At 38.9% G+C, this 14,417-nt stretch overlaps 1 protein-coding gene across 2 annotated transcripts; it reads right to left on the minus strand.

Annotated features, from left to right (window-relative positions):
* Positions 1–6,952: 6,952 nt before the first annotated feature.
* On the minus strand, positions 6,953–14,408 carry ube2nb (ubiquitin-conjugating enzyme E2Nb). Of its 2 annotated transcripts, none has more exons than XM_028571031.1 (4): positions 14,325–14,408; positions 12,382–12,628; positions 10,974–11,114; positions 6,953–8,869 (listed from the first exon to the last, which is right to left on the minus strand). In XM_028571031.1, the coding sequence occupies exons 2-4, from the start codon at positions 12,611–12,613 to the stop codon at positions 8,826–8,828; spliced, it is 417 nt and encodes a 138-aa protein (XP_028426832.1). In that variant the 5' UTR covers positions 12,614–12,628; positions 14,325–14,408; the 3' UTR covers positions 6,953–8,825. The 2 variants fall into 2 exon arrangements, with proteins under 2 accessions (XP_028426832.1, XP_028426831.1); XM_028571030.1 differs by having other exon boundaries at positions 14,258–14,400.
* Positions 14,409–14,417: the final 9 nt, after the last annotated feature.

Genomic DNA, 14,417 nt, shown 5'->3' on the forward strand with positions numbered 1-14,417 from the left:
CAGGTTAGTTTACAGACTAAAGGGTATAACCTTCATGAATTAGACTGCTTGTGTTTTAGGGATTTGCGCAATAAGATGGAAAATCCTTTCCAAATTATTTAAAGTTTCTTGGAGATCTTTGTTACGTTCTCTTTGGCAGCACCTATGGCGATAAGCGGTAATTGCAGGTGTGTTTTTGGATCTCACTTTCAATTTGACTTGTTTTTATTAACTTTTATTGTCCGTAGTCATTGCTTTTTACTTTTTGTGTTCGGCCATAGTAACTGTTAACTCGCAACACTAGCAGAGGCCGAAAAAAAAGTAGGCATACGCCGCTTCACACACAAGTGAGTTGAAGTGCGGGTGATAGAAAATGTGTCACTACCTGGGACTTAACAGTTATTTAAATAAAAATCTTGGAAAAATTGCCCAAAATTCTCTGGTTCCAGCTTCTCAAATCTGACTATTTGCTGATTTTCCTGTTCTGTCAGCTGTCGCAAACTGGTGTCCCAATAATCGGCCAATCTCTAGCCTGTGTTAATCTAATCTCGATAGAAATCCACTCCAGCACAACACAGCCACACAGACAAGACATATTGAACCCTGAGTGCTAAACCTTCCTGTCAGCACACAGTTTGACAGGTTATTGATCAGCACGGTCAGCACCAGCATGACTTACACTGGTGAGACTCCCCCCCGATACTGTCGACTGATATCGATCTATTAGTGCACAGTTGTGGGTTTATTTTCATGTCTGGGTGGTGGCTTCCCTGCTCAGGCCCCATAAAGAGATTCAATGAATGGAGACGGTTAATTATGTAAGGGATAATGTAGAGCGAGCTGGTCATTATTGCAAATTAGAACCCTGCTCACTCTACATTCTTTAACATTGCTGGGCGAGATTACCACCAAGCCCCTAATGACGAAAAGTATGCACGTGTGTGTTGTGTGCGTGTCTGTCAACATCTGACAAGATCAGTGCTCAGACATAATTATTTCCAGTATCTGATCAGATCTGCGTGGGAAAGTCACCGGACGACACAATCTTCTGAACACAGCCATACTGAGAGAGTTGTGTGGAGCTGACAGTCTTAATTAGCTTTTTAGCATCTCATTTGGCAATGGCTTGAATGTAATGGGCGTTCATTAATATAAAAAATGTACACACTAAAGCTTTAAGGGAACAGAAGGATGTTCACTCTTGCAAATTTCAACTTGTAGATTACCATCTCAAACCACACACTGATTTTCATATGTGCCTACAAAGCGTGAGCCATCATAATAATAATCAGGAGATGAATGGAGGGAGGTGAGATGAAAGATGAGAAAAGGAGGCTGCTGAACAAGTCCTTGCTGATTTGAAGTGTTTGAGCTGACATGGAGGAGCAGAAAAGCATGAGGGAGTTTGTTACTTGTGCAATAACTTTTACAGTACTTTCCGGCACTTGACTGGAAAACGAAATGACTACTACTACCAAGAATAAGGAGTAAAGAATAAGGAGTGGCAAACACAAACGGCTACTAGTACCAAGAATAAGGAGTGGCAAACAAAAACACAAACACACGTATTGTACAAGAAATAATGTATTAAAATGAAAAAATGCATAAAAAATATATTGGAAAGATTCCCTTCAGCTAAATGCATACATCAGCATGCTAACACACTCCCAGTGACAATGCTGGTTAGCATGCTAACATCTACCAGCACTAAACACAAAGTAGAGCTGAGGGAAATGACAGTAGTTTTGCAGGTATTTCCTTGAAACAAAGTGTTGACCTGATGATGTAACCAGATAAAAGGCAAGGGATTACCAAAATTGTTACAACTCATCCCGAGAGGACCAGGAATGTCTGTACAGGTTTATACATGGTCTGTACCAAAGAATTTCTAATAAGGGAAGAAGTTCCACTCTCTCGATACTTCCGGCTTCTGAACTGGTTGCAGTTCCACTCTGGTTCCACTATACGGCGCTCACAGGCGAGTGCAGAATAAATGGGACTCTATGGAGCTATACCCCTCAAAATCCACTTTTCTCAGGATATAATTTTTTGTCTAGTAATTTGAATGTTGCATTCGAAATGGGAGGCAAAGAAAATACACTGCTGGGTATTAGATTTTTTTTAAGTCACTTTTTTGTTCTAAAAAGCCTTTTAAAATGTCAATGACGTCATACACATTGTACGGCCGAAGATACTGCTTTGCGGCAAGCTCTGAGTCACTTCTCTCGAGGCATTGACAACACAGCTGACAGGTTAGGCCTCCCTGTCAATACAAAGAGGTTCGCTAAGGTTTTAAATACCACGCCGAAATATTCACTCTGACATTCTGGTTCCGCTTTGGATGCCGTCAAGCGGGATCCCTGGTCTTAATCAGTCCTTCACTGACCAATCAGCATTCATTAGCAGAATGCTAGTGTGTTATGGGCAACAACGACTCAACCTGTAAGAAATCAAAAGGACGCAAGTACTCGTTCATTCAACTTTTGACCTATAATCCATGTTGAACTTGCAAAAACTACCATCAAATCTGATATTTCTCGACGGCAATCAGGCGAAAGAGACAAATTTAGCTGTCTAGCTCCATGAAGTCCCATTCATTTTGCACTCGCCTGCGATCATCCCCAGTGGAACTCTGGTGGAACTGCAACCAAATTCGGTACAATGGGGCTAAATAGGGAGTGAAAAGGCTTTCAGTAGACGGGCTTTGTCTGTACCAAATGTCATGGCATCATCAAATACAGTAGTTACATAGTTATAAAGAACAGGATTTATACTCCTAAATAAAGAACTTCTAAAATTTGCTGAAAAGGCTCCTTCCTAATTTACATTTACAGCAAGCTAAGCACTGCCTGCATTAGTATTCCATTGCAGCTGTCTTGTATAACAGCTGTAAAAAGAAATCCCTAATCTAACTCTTGAAAAAGTGATAGAGATAGGTGATGAGAGTGGTGGTTCTAGATACCTGCTGTGGCCAAAGGAGGGATTCCCTTTTGGCTGGCGGACTTGTTTTTTTTTTTGTTTTCTTTTACACATGGGAGGGTAATAAAAATGTTTATTTAACACCAGGACGGTAAATGTGCGAGGGTTCTGACTGCAGTACCCCTCCACTTCATCTGCAGTGGGACAGAAAGGAAAGGAGAGATAGAGTGAGGAGAGGGAAGGTAAGAAACAAGAAGATGAGAGTCGAAAGGAGGGACATTAGAGGAAGCAAAGGGGGAGAGGAAAAAAAGAGAGAAGAAGAAAGGGGAGAGAAGGTAGAGAAGGGGAAAGGGTGAGGAGAGGACGGGAAAAGGAAGTAAGATAGATGAGAGGAAGAAAGGGAGATGTGAAAGGAGAGGAGCAGGAACAAGAGGGAAATCAGAGGAGGTAAAGGGGGAAGACGAGAGGAAACAAAGAGGCAATGAGAAGAGGGTAAAGTGAGAGAAGAAGAAAAAGGAAGTGGGGAGAGGAGAGGAGACGTAAGTTAGAGGGAGATGGGTGGAGGGAAAGGGGAATAGGAGGAGGAGAGGAGAAAAGGAAAGGGGGTGACAAGAGGGGAGGAAAGAAAATGAGGTAAACGGGGAAGAGGAGAGGGAAGGAGGAGGAAGATGAGGAGATGAAGAGGGAAAGAAGAGTAGAAAAAACAAAAAGGGAACCGAAGCAGAACATACTACCATCAGCTCTCATTACAAACACACCATTTCAACATGCTCTCCATTTCAAAAAGCGCACTGACCAACACAGGTCTGGTTTCATAGAAGTGCTGACGCCGATGACACGCGACTGCCAGAATAGGATGTTTTTTCAACAATGTTTTCACCTGCAGTCAGCCATCACAGCGAGACATGATCTGTCAGAGGAGCGGGGCTATTTTTAGGATGCTGGATCCACGTCATCTGTGGCAGCGATCACTGTGGCTGTAGCTCTTCATCACACACTGACATGATAAATTACACTGTATTGGGGCCAAAATTTATTTAATGTAATTACAGTCTCAAATAGTACATGTGCTGCAGTGAACTGTTTAAAAGCAACCTGTGACATTAACTGTAAGGATAAACTGTTAAGTATTACAGTTAGGCTACTAATGTTCAACTCATACTAGACACGAGTCAGAGCAATTGCCTGAAAGAGTGGATGGGGGGCCACACACTAAAAAAAGACAACATTTAAAAATGCATTAAATGTGACATTAAATAGATATTAAAATATTATTTTACTAGCAAATTAAACTGTAGCCTACACAGGGGAAGGATATTCTTAAAACGTGCAGTTCTGTTCTTCTGAACTCCATGTTGATTGCTTGCAATTATCTTTTTTGGTCAAAAGAGTAATAGTCTACTTTGAAGGAATAGTTTTGACATTTTGGGGAAGTTGCTTTTTGGCCAAGTTAGATTAGAAGATACTACTTTCATTTCAGTCCGTTAAATATAGGGGCTACAGCTAGCAGCCGGCTAGCTTAGCTTAGCATTAAGACCGGAAACGGGAGGAAATGGCAAGCCTGGCTCTGTCCAATGGTAACGAAATCTGCCTACCGCCTCTAAAGCTCACCAGTTAACACATATAGTTTGTTTAATCCGTACAAAAAATGTACAAGGGCTTATGTGCTGGACTACTGCCAGTGGAGAGACTCCAGGAAATTACTACTAGCCAAGAAATAGTCCAGCTCATAAACACCTCGCCCCGAAATGTCCTTATATCTGGTTACAAAAAGGGGGTGGGGGGGATGGGGTTGCACAGTTATGTGTTGCTGTATTTATTAAGTACTTTCTTGTATTTTGCATTAATCAATCTTGAATAAAGGCATGTTCTATAGTAAGTTTGGAAACAATCATTTTGACATATCTTACTCAAAGGTGATTAAGGCCGCTACTCAGTTAAAAAAAAAAAAAAAAAAAAAAAAACGATGGTAGTATTTAACAGGCAGATATTTATATTTGAAAACACTATTTCCCCACCGTAGTTTAAGTACTGGCAGTGTGGAGAAGGCTTTGAAACAGAAATTACGTAGACCTTCAGATCTAGTCTTTATTGCCCCAGAGGGAGATTTGTTTTCACAACCGGTGAATATTCTGTTCATGTTGGGAAATTTAAATCTCAGAAAATAGTTAAGTGAACAAAGAAAATACGGAAAATCTTAATATTTAAAAATCATTCTCGGGAGGTTGTTGTGTTTGGTTTGAACTGGCCTCAACATTTCTAAATTTGTCCTAGCTACAACCCAGCATTTGGGACTCATCAGTGCAGAAGTGTTAGCGCCTCTGCCCCAGTAAGTTTGATGATGGTTTCCGGCAAACACTCAAAAGCATACTCTGGAGGGACCGCCTCATGCTTCTATTTTCAAAATGTCATTCATCCGTCAAAAACAAACTATGAACTGGAGGTACAAATTATTCTTCACTCAAACTCTATAAAAGCAGAGGCCATAATAACTAACAATGTCTCAATTTGTTAGTTCTGCTGTTATAAACCCAACATGTATTGCTTTTTGTATCAGTGGTGGCTATCATGAGTTCATATTTATAAATGGGTTATGTTGAATGACATCAATCTCACTTCAACCAGATCTTTTCTTTCGATGGACAGTGCAAGAGAGACAACAGCCTATGAGACTAGTTCATGTTTAGTCAGGTATTTCAGATAGTGAGGGGAATCATTTCCTGCAATTCCACTCAAAGAGTGGCCGCATACCAGCTTGAATGACACACAGTTGCCATATAAACAAAGCCATGATTGTAAAACATTGGAAAGCCTTTGTTTCTGGTCAGGAAACATGAAAACACAAAAACATGGGCCTCCAGGACGGGTGCCTCCTGCAGGAAGGCAGACGCTGTAAAACTATTGCAAAAGATTAAGTAAACCGATTGCATTTGCTCAGGTATCCGAACATCTAGACTGGACAAATACCTGTGATATAATGGGGTACTACTGAGAGGATGTGATTTAACGAAACCTAACAGAAATTTATGTAAACCCTGAAAAAAAGTCCACATCTCAAAACATAGTTATTCTTCAGTACCTCACATCTAGTAACCAAAAGGTGTGAAGTTGTCTGATCCAGGTAAAATGTGCGTGTAACGCCATCTTGTGGAATTCTGTGGACAAGTCAAAATGTCTGCTGTGAGCAGAAATGATCTATTTATTACAAATTTGGGAAATGGTTCCAAGCAGTTGTTAACCAGGTGCTATCAAGGCTACGGAGTCATCAATTTCATCTGAATTATTTTGTATGTTTAAAAGTGTGAATCTATGAAATGAACTACTGCAGCGTACCTGGAACCCTCAGATCAATTAGTCTCGATAGGCTCAGGCTAAATACTCGTCCCTTTAAAATAGAAATCAAATAAATGTAAAAAAAGTATTTGAAGAGCCATGTATGCAAATGTACTGAAATTACTGACAAAACACAAGGGGAGCTGATTTATCAGTTTGATCCAAATATTTTTTTTATCTAGACGCTTTAAAAAAATCCAGTGACTGACTGTTTCTTGGTTTAGATTACCGTCAACTCTCTCAGGAACAATAAATTAACCAGGTTTTAAGCCGTGCTCCATCTTCCAGACTTGAGTAAATGTAGCAGTTATAAACAGTTGGTTAATAATTCTGGGCAACTACGGGACACAAAACAGATCTACGGCAACACCAAGCCTGCGATAATCCAATAAAAAAAGCGAGACAAGAGATCAACCAAAAAAAGAACGCTTAACAAAAGTAATTTTACTACAACATAGCGTTATAGTCCTCCCTCAGATGAGCCATACAGAAGCGATATGATCACAGAGGGTATAAGCTTACGGGCAATGGGCCTTTTTAGTCACCAACTGTTGTTGTTGATCCCTCTAAGCCTGAGCATTTTAAAAGGAAAGTTTAAGGATTTTAAAGTTTTTTCTACAGGTCAACAACAAATCCCAACCTAGAATTTGAAAATTTCCACATTTGCAATTTTGAGGGACTCTTGAAGGAATTTCTAGCCAAAACAAAATCTGTAATAGCCTTTAATGTTGAATACTTTTTATTTGTAATATCACTTTTTTTGCCACCACAATGACCCAATTAATTCAATGCACTTGCATAATCATCACAGATCAGTTATCATAGAAAGAGCGAAAGCAGGTGAGACCATCTAACGGTCAAAGACAACTTTGCAACCATCAACAAAACCTTCCCCCCAAAAAAAAAAAAAGAAAAAAAAAAAAAAGCCTGAACTTTCCCTTCAAAGACACCGTAACAGCTCAGCTCTTACAAACACCCCAAAGAAAAAACTAGGTTTCAACTGTCCTGATATCAGTTTGGTTATGGTACATGCCTTTTTAATGAAGTAACACTGAAAATAAAATAGAGAACAGGCAACACAGATAGCATGGACAGACGGTTAAAAAAAATTAAATAAAAACAAAAACAGTTCAACGACCTACACCCTTAAAAAAAAGGACATTTTCAACACATCATAGTAGTTACAACATGCATACGGATCCTTTTCAGCACAAACAATGTGCGTCATTCTACCTTTCTGAATGTGTTGGGAATGGCTTTTTAAAAAGCATGTGGACGTAATTTGCTCACCCTCCCCAAACTGTCTATTTTACTGAAAATTTTATACTGCTGCCGAACAGAACTTTCAAAAAAAACAAATAAGACATTAAATCATTGATTTTAGATTATTATAAGCAAAGTCCTCATCTAATTGGGCCCAGGCATCTAATCACACAATATTCTTGTCTTTTCTATCAACGTAAAACAACTGTTAAGATGTAAATAATGAAAAGAGATACAAATTACATCTGCTAGGGCCCCAAGTTGACACTAGCCATGGACTAGATGCTTTTACATGTTAGCTGTGGCTGTTCAGTACTGTGTATTCTCTACCTGCAAATTTGGCAGGTATACAGCAACCGACGGGGCATCCTTAAATTTATTTTTCATTTAAAATGTTAGAATACACCTCCCTTAGTTGTCTATGGGTGAAAATGCTTCACCTCTACCCTCTGAGACCCCCTCTGTTTTTTCAGTGTATAATTACAGCGTCTTTAACATCTAACTCGATTGGTGCTGTGGTTACAGACAGTGTCTTTGATGTGGCATTGAAGGTTTTAGGAAGTACATCCTGTGGGAAAGCCTCTAAAACGTACTCGCTTTTATGTCCAGTTTTACAAATGAGATCGTCTGTGCTGTGCCATGAACATATTAAAGAGTTTCACCTTTGTGCTCAGTATTAAGTGCCCCATGTGTACATGAAATGATTTTACACTACAGTTGCTGCACCACCAACTAAATGTTCAGTGTTGTGACGAGTTGGTATGCACAGACACTAACCTTCTTGTTGAGTGTTAAGGGCATTTTTCCAAAAACTCATCGTATTTCCTAAAAAGAGTAAAGACAAACGTCATCATATTCCTATTTTTCATTTACTTACTAGTACTAGTGAAAAGACAGCTGTACACACTACGTGTTGAAATAACAGAACATGTCATCTCTCACAAAAGACATACAGATGTGTTGACAAATGTGTTAAAAGAAGAACAGCTTTAATGCAAGTATATTTTGCAAACGTACCAGTATGTGCCTGGTTCAGGACAACATATTGCATGTTATTTTCTAAGACTGTAGTGGGGAGGGTGTTGTTCTCTGTCCATGCATTTAAATAGCAACACAGGAAAAGAAAAAAAAAAAAGGCTAACACACACTTAACGCGTCAGAGAGGAAAATAAGTCACCCAGAGGTCTGCAGCAGTAAATCTTGTCATTTCTTTCAAATAGATTTGGACTTATAATCTTTTTTTCTCTTTTTTTTGTGTCCGTTAAATTCGAATGTTGACAGAATAGGAGTACATTTTGTGAATCACATTCAGAAGCCTCGACTCTCTTCTTCTATACTTCAGTGTTGCCCGCGTAGAGCTTGGTCCATGATCGGGCTGGGGGGAGAGAGACAAAGATAAAATGGTGGTGAAGGGTGTGAAGGGAGGGGGGGGTGTGGTGCAGGACTGTGGATAAGGAAAGTGTTGCAGAGTGAACGCAGATGATCAAACAAACTCCCACAACAACAACAGGTAGCTGAAAGTAAATGTCCCAGTATTTCTAAAGAAACGACCAAAACAATGAAATCACTTAACCAGTTAGTCAATCAATAGAGAATTAATCACCAAGAATTTTAATGAACAAATTTATCATTTAGAAAGTTTATCAGGAAAACATGCCATGTGTTGGTTCCAGCTGGGGCAGCAACTAAGGATTATACTTATTATTATCGAATAATCTACCAATTATTTTCTCAATCAATGGACCAATCGCTTGGTCTTTAAATTCTCGGGAAATATTTTCCAAAACCTAAGTTGACATATTTAAATTGCTTGTTATGTTCCACAAATGGTTGGAATTTTTGCTGGTTTTCTGTTTTATATCATTTTAACTTGAATATCTTTGGGTTTTGCACATGGCCAAACAAAACAAGCAATTTCATCTGTTATCACGGTATCACAAAGCCATCCTGCTCCTCTACACTGTACAGAAGTGCTTCCGCGTCAAGGTGGGTTTTCACTGTCAGGCTCCGAGATAACAGTATCTTCTGCGATCTGCTTAGAAATGGAATTTACAGCTCACTGCATCTTATTGGCTTTTGTTTGATATATAGGGTCGACAAAAAATATTGCTGCACATTTCTGCAGTTAGCATTCATTAGTTGTCACTAGGGCTGTCCCAAACAATTATTTTTTAAATGATTAATCTAGCGATTATTATTTTTTCAAAGATTAATCTAGCGATTATTATTTTTTCAATTAGTCAACTAATCTAACGATTCATTTTTTGATTAATTAATGATTCATTTTTCAATTAGCGATTATTTTCCCATTGTTCAATTATTAACAATTTACATAAAACCAATTTCAATAAGGTTCAAATCTCTATTTACTAAAATTGTTTAACACTGCACTTTTAAAGTAAAATGAATTTGTAGTGCAACCTGAAGCCAGATGTAGGCTATCAATCCAACCACAAAATAAAGTCACATTCAGGAGAAATACAAAAATAAAAACTTAAAGTAAACAGAGCAAGTGCAAAAAGAGTAGCCTGCATTTGCTCTTTTTTTTTTTCAAAGTAGGTAAAATAATGAATAAGCTCTTGTTTAACATCCAAGCTCTTTTCCCTTTAATTTAACTTTAATTATTTGTATCTAAAGGCTGGTTAAGCACTGTAGGGAGGAGAAGTTGGACTGTTTTTTTTGTCTCGTTCCAGTGATTGGCACATCGGGGTGATGGCGTTGTGTTTATACTAACACTTAGTCAGTTTAATTGAGGAGAGTGCAGACGCTGGTCTGTGCATCTGGCTGTTGCCTTAATGTCATAAAGCCGTCTAACGAGCCGCGCACCATGCATGTGCAAACTGTCAAATAAAACAGGCTTCCGCCACAGAACGAACATTTGTATTGGACAGCCAAATCTGATTCAACTGACAAAATTTGCAGCGTACAGCCCTATACTCTATTACACATTCTGACACTGGCTTCTTCTTAGACATTTAACAATGTTTTTTGTAACATGTTTAACAGTGTCTTAACAGTTACAATAAAATTGTTGGACATCTATTTTATTGTCCCTGTGCAGTGCTTGCCCAGCCATCAAGACACGCCTCTCAGCTTTTTTTTTTTTTTTTTTTTTTTTTTTTTTTTTTTTACAGGGCCCTTCATCGTGGACATCACGAGAAAAACAACTGTAAACCATCAATACTCTCAACCCTGGGAGAACAGCATAACATCTTTGATTTGCAGAATTGTCTTCAATGAACTGTGCTGCTCTAATTTGAGAACCTTTTATCTCACTCAGATGATTTACAGACTTAAAAATGGCATCAATTTCAACCATGTTTTCTTACTGCCATAGTTGTCTGTATTTACAGTCAGACTATGCTGTCAACTTGGTCCCAACCAGCTGAATCATATTGGACCACCCGTGGCACTGGCAATATAGTTCAGTACAGCTCACCCTGAGTGCTTTAATTCAGAAATATTAATATCATCCTCACCTGTCTCAATGGCATTGCTTTCGTTTTTCTTCCACTGCTCTGCAACATCGTTTGCCAGGGGATCATCTGGATTGGGAGCACTTAATAACGCCTGGATAGATAGCAACACTGTGCGGATCTGCAGGGCAGGAGACCACTTATCTGGAAAAAGATGCAAAAAGACAAACAACTCAAATTAGCATATACAATGAGCTCAAATTAGCAAAAACAAGGGAAACTTCAGGGCGATACGGCATTGGTATTAGGAGATAAAGATGGCCATGCAGCCACAACATGCCAGTGACAGCGAGCAGCAACCCTCATGGGTGAGAGATGAAGCCCATCATTAATTGAGATCCAAATTACCCTAAGGCTACTTGATAATGGAAAACTCTAGTAAATCAAATGATTCAAAACAATATGAGCTAGTGTCAAACGGCAGATCACTGTGCCTATAAGTCACACAGTCTGTTCCCATATTTTCTTTATTACCTTAGAACAAGTTTAGCAACCCTGCTGCTGTTGTCTGTTCTGCTCTTGTCAAATAACCATTACCATTGTTTACCCCAAAACTTGATTTAGCGCTTGTAATCAATTCTGCTTACTGTGGCTTTATACCGCAAGATTGCTTTCTGCAGCTATGACAGCTGCTTTTCATTCATCTCATTAAAAAAAAAAAATAATAATAATTCTCCTCTCATTCTGACAATAAAAACTAACACGGCTGGAGACTAATAATGTGTTAATAATCACTTTTTTTAGCACTTAGGTGACAGAGATGTGTAAACCTCCCAGTCAGATGTGAGGTCACCATACATGCATTGCTTCCATTGATTGATTTGGTAGTTGCCAGCTAAGTCGCTGAGTTGTGGCGTTTAGAGAACGCAAAGCACTGCAACCTAACAGCAAATAAAAAGGTGTAGTCTATATTATATTGTGTCACAAAGTAATTAGTGCTAATGTGAATTTCTAATCTAAATATTCTCTACATCCAGAATATAAAATGGTCAAGTTTTTTACAGAACTGTGAGAATTTCCAATGAAACAGTACTACTTAAAATGTAAATAGCGAATATTGAATCAAATGGCTCTGTGCCATGTTAGAGGGTGGAAAGTACTAATAATGCCACAGAGAATCAACACCCCGCTTTCACAGCTCTGTGCAGCTTTTAGCTGACGTTTGATCATTATTTTGGCTTACCAGCTCACATTTAGACTGTCTAGATTCTTAGCAGCCCCCCTCCCCCCATATTATCTAGTTGTAGCTTTAACTTTCTATTTTTGGCTAATTTTAGGGTTTGATAGAAAACCATGCAAGCAAAATGTTTTACTTTACAATCTTGCAATTAGCTGTGACAGTGGTTTGACATTGATTCTACCCAGGGAAAACAAATTATGAAATTTAATTGATACAATCTTGTTTTCTTACCTTTCAAAATGTCTAAACATATTCTTCCCAGTTTGTCAACATTGGGGTGGTAGATTTTGGTCATGAATCGTACTTTGGGAGCTGCCATGGGATACTCTTCTGGAAGAAATAGTTCAAGTCTAAATGTGCCTCCTTCAAAAGGAGAGTCTTGAGGCCCTGCAATGATCACATGGAAGTAACGTGCATTCCCTTCATCCGGAGTAGCCGTGATCCCTGGAACAGGCTCTGCCATCAACCGCTGTGTCTCCTGAGTGTGGTCAGAATGAGAAATACATAACACTATTATTGACAATTCTGAGTAGAAAAACAGGGCTGTAGGTGTAGACTTCACCCTGCTTAGTCACACACCCACACTTCCAAACTCACAGCCACATACAGACAAAAGCACATTCCATTCCACAAGCTATTGTTTAGCACAGAAACTAGAAGGTAGCTAAGGGGCTGGGACACTTCTGATGTACTGTAAAATGACTGACTTTAATTAATACACACAAAAAGAACTTCCCAGCATGGTTAACTTTTAATTTGTTAAATAAAATTATCAATTTCGGAATGCAGCTACCAATAGTGCCATATATAAACTAATACTAATTCTTTGGTATATAAAATGTCATAAAAAACTGAAAAATGTCCATAATTACCCAGAACCCAAGGGAATTGAAATTGCTTGTCCTGTCCACCCTAACACCCCAAACACATTGTGTTTACTATCACATAAGGCTAACTCAACCGGCATATTCGAAGTTTCGATTATTTGACTAAAATGTCTAAATAACGATCAAAATAATTATTGATACATTTTCAGTCAATCGAAAAATTGATTAATCGACTTACTGTTTTAGCTCAAATTTATTTTATGATGCATTTGATTACAATAATTCACTTAACATATGATTCCAGTTTGTCGTGTAACGTCGCATACAATTCTATTATCAAAAGCGCAGTTGCAGAATTTTGAGTTTTAAAGTATTGTGCGACACTAAGGGATAATAGACAATGGAAATCTAAAGGAAGAATTGTAACAACTTCCATATTTCTGCATATAATAAAGCAGGTGCACCGGGACATCTGCAGTCAACAAGAAGGAAACTATTTAAATCCTGCTGTAAATATTGTTAATGTCTTCGTTAAGATTGGAAAACAACGACAGGTTCCCATAGTGGAAGCTTATGTCGTGTTTTCAGTTGGTCAGCGGTATGCTACTGGCTGAGAAAACCAGTTTAATCCGAGAAATAGCTGCTAGATGTGGCGGAACAGGCTGATCGCGCCCACAGTTGCCGGGCCTGGCCCAGTGAAGTTGCGGTGAGGTTGAGGGAGGAAACCGCAACAGACCATAGATTCCTCCCTAAATCATTGTTTCGTTTCATAGAAAAAGAAGCAACACGAACATGTTTGCTTAATTACAAGCATTTGAATGTATTGAGACCACCAGGACAGCGTTTCACATAAGCGCAGACATGTGTATCAATCACCGAAGCTACCGCTGCTAGCCTAACGTTAGCTAACATAGCGAAACCATTCATAAGGCGACTAGGACAAATTGTCAGAATTTGTTGATCCATACTATAATATTAGCAGCCAAGTGATGTGAAAACTAAAATTTTCAGAACAACAACTCTACTCTAACCAAAATAAAAAACACATTTAGGACAGAAGGGAGTAAACGGAAGTGGCAAACAAAACACTTGCAGCAACGATCAGCGAGCTAGCTTGATAACTAGCTAGCTAGATGAGAGCTAATAGTGCTAGTCGCGCTAACGTCAGGCTACACGTTGAATGGCAGTAATTGTACGTCCATATTCTCACCACATAAACTTTAAAATACCCACACACGGGTTATATAAGATGTATATACAATGCCCGGTGTAAAGTGTACCTTTACAATCCTACGAGGCAAACCGGCCATCTTGTGTTAGCTATTTTATTTTTAGCCGTGGACTCGCCTTCTCTTCAGGTTGGATTGACTGAGCTGCCGGGGCGGAGACAGATAACTCACTCTTCCGGTGGCTTCAGATGACGTAAGGAAATATGCTGCT

Source organism: Perca flavescens, chromosome 23, assembly GCF_004354835.1.
Source record: "Perca flavescens isolate YP-PL-M2 chromosome 23, PFLA_1.0, whole genome shotgun sequence".
Lineage (NCBI taxonomy): Eukaryota > Metazoa > Chordata > Actinopteri > Perciformes > Percidae > Perca > Perca flavescens.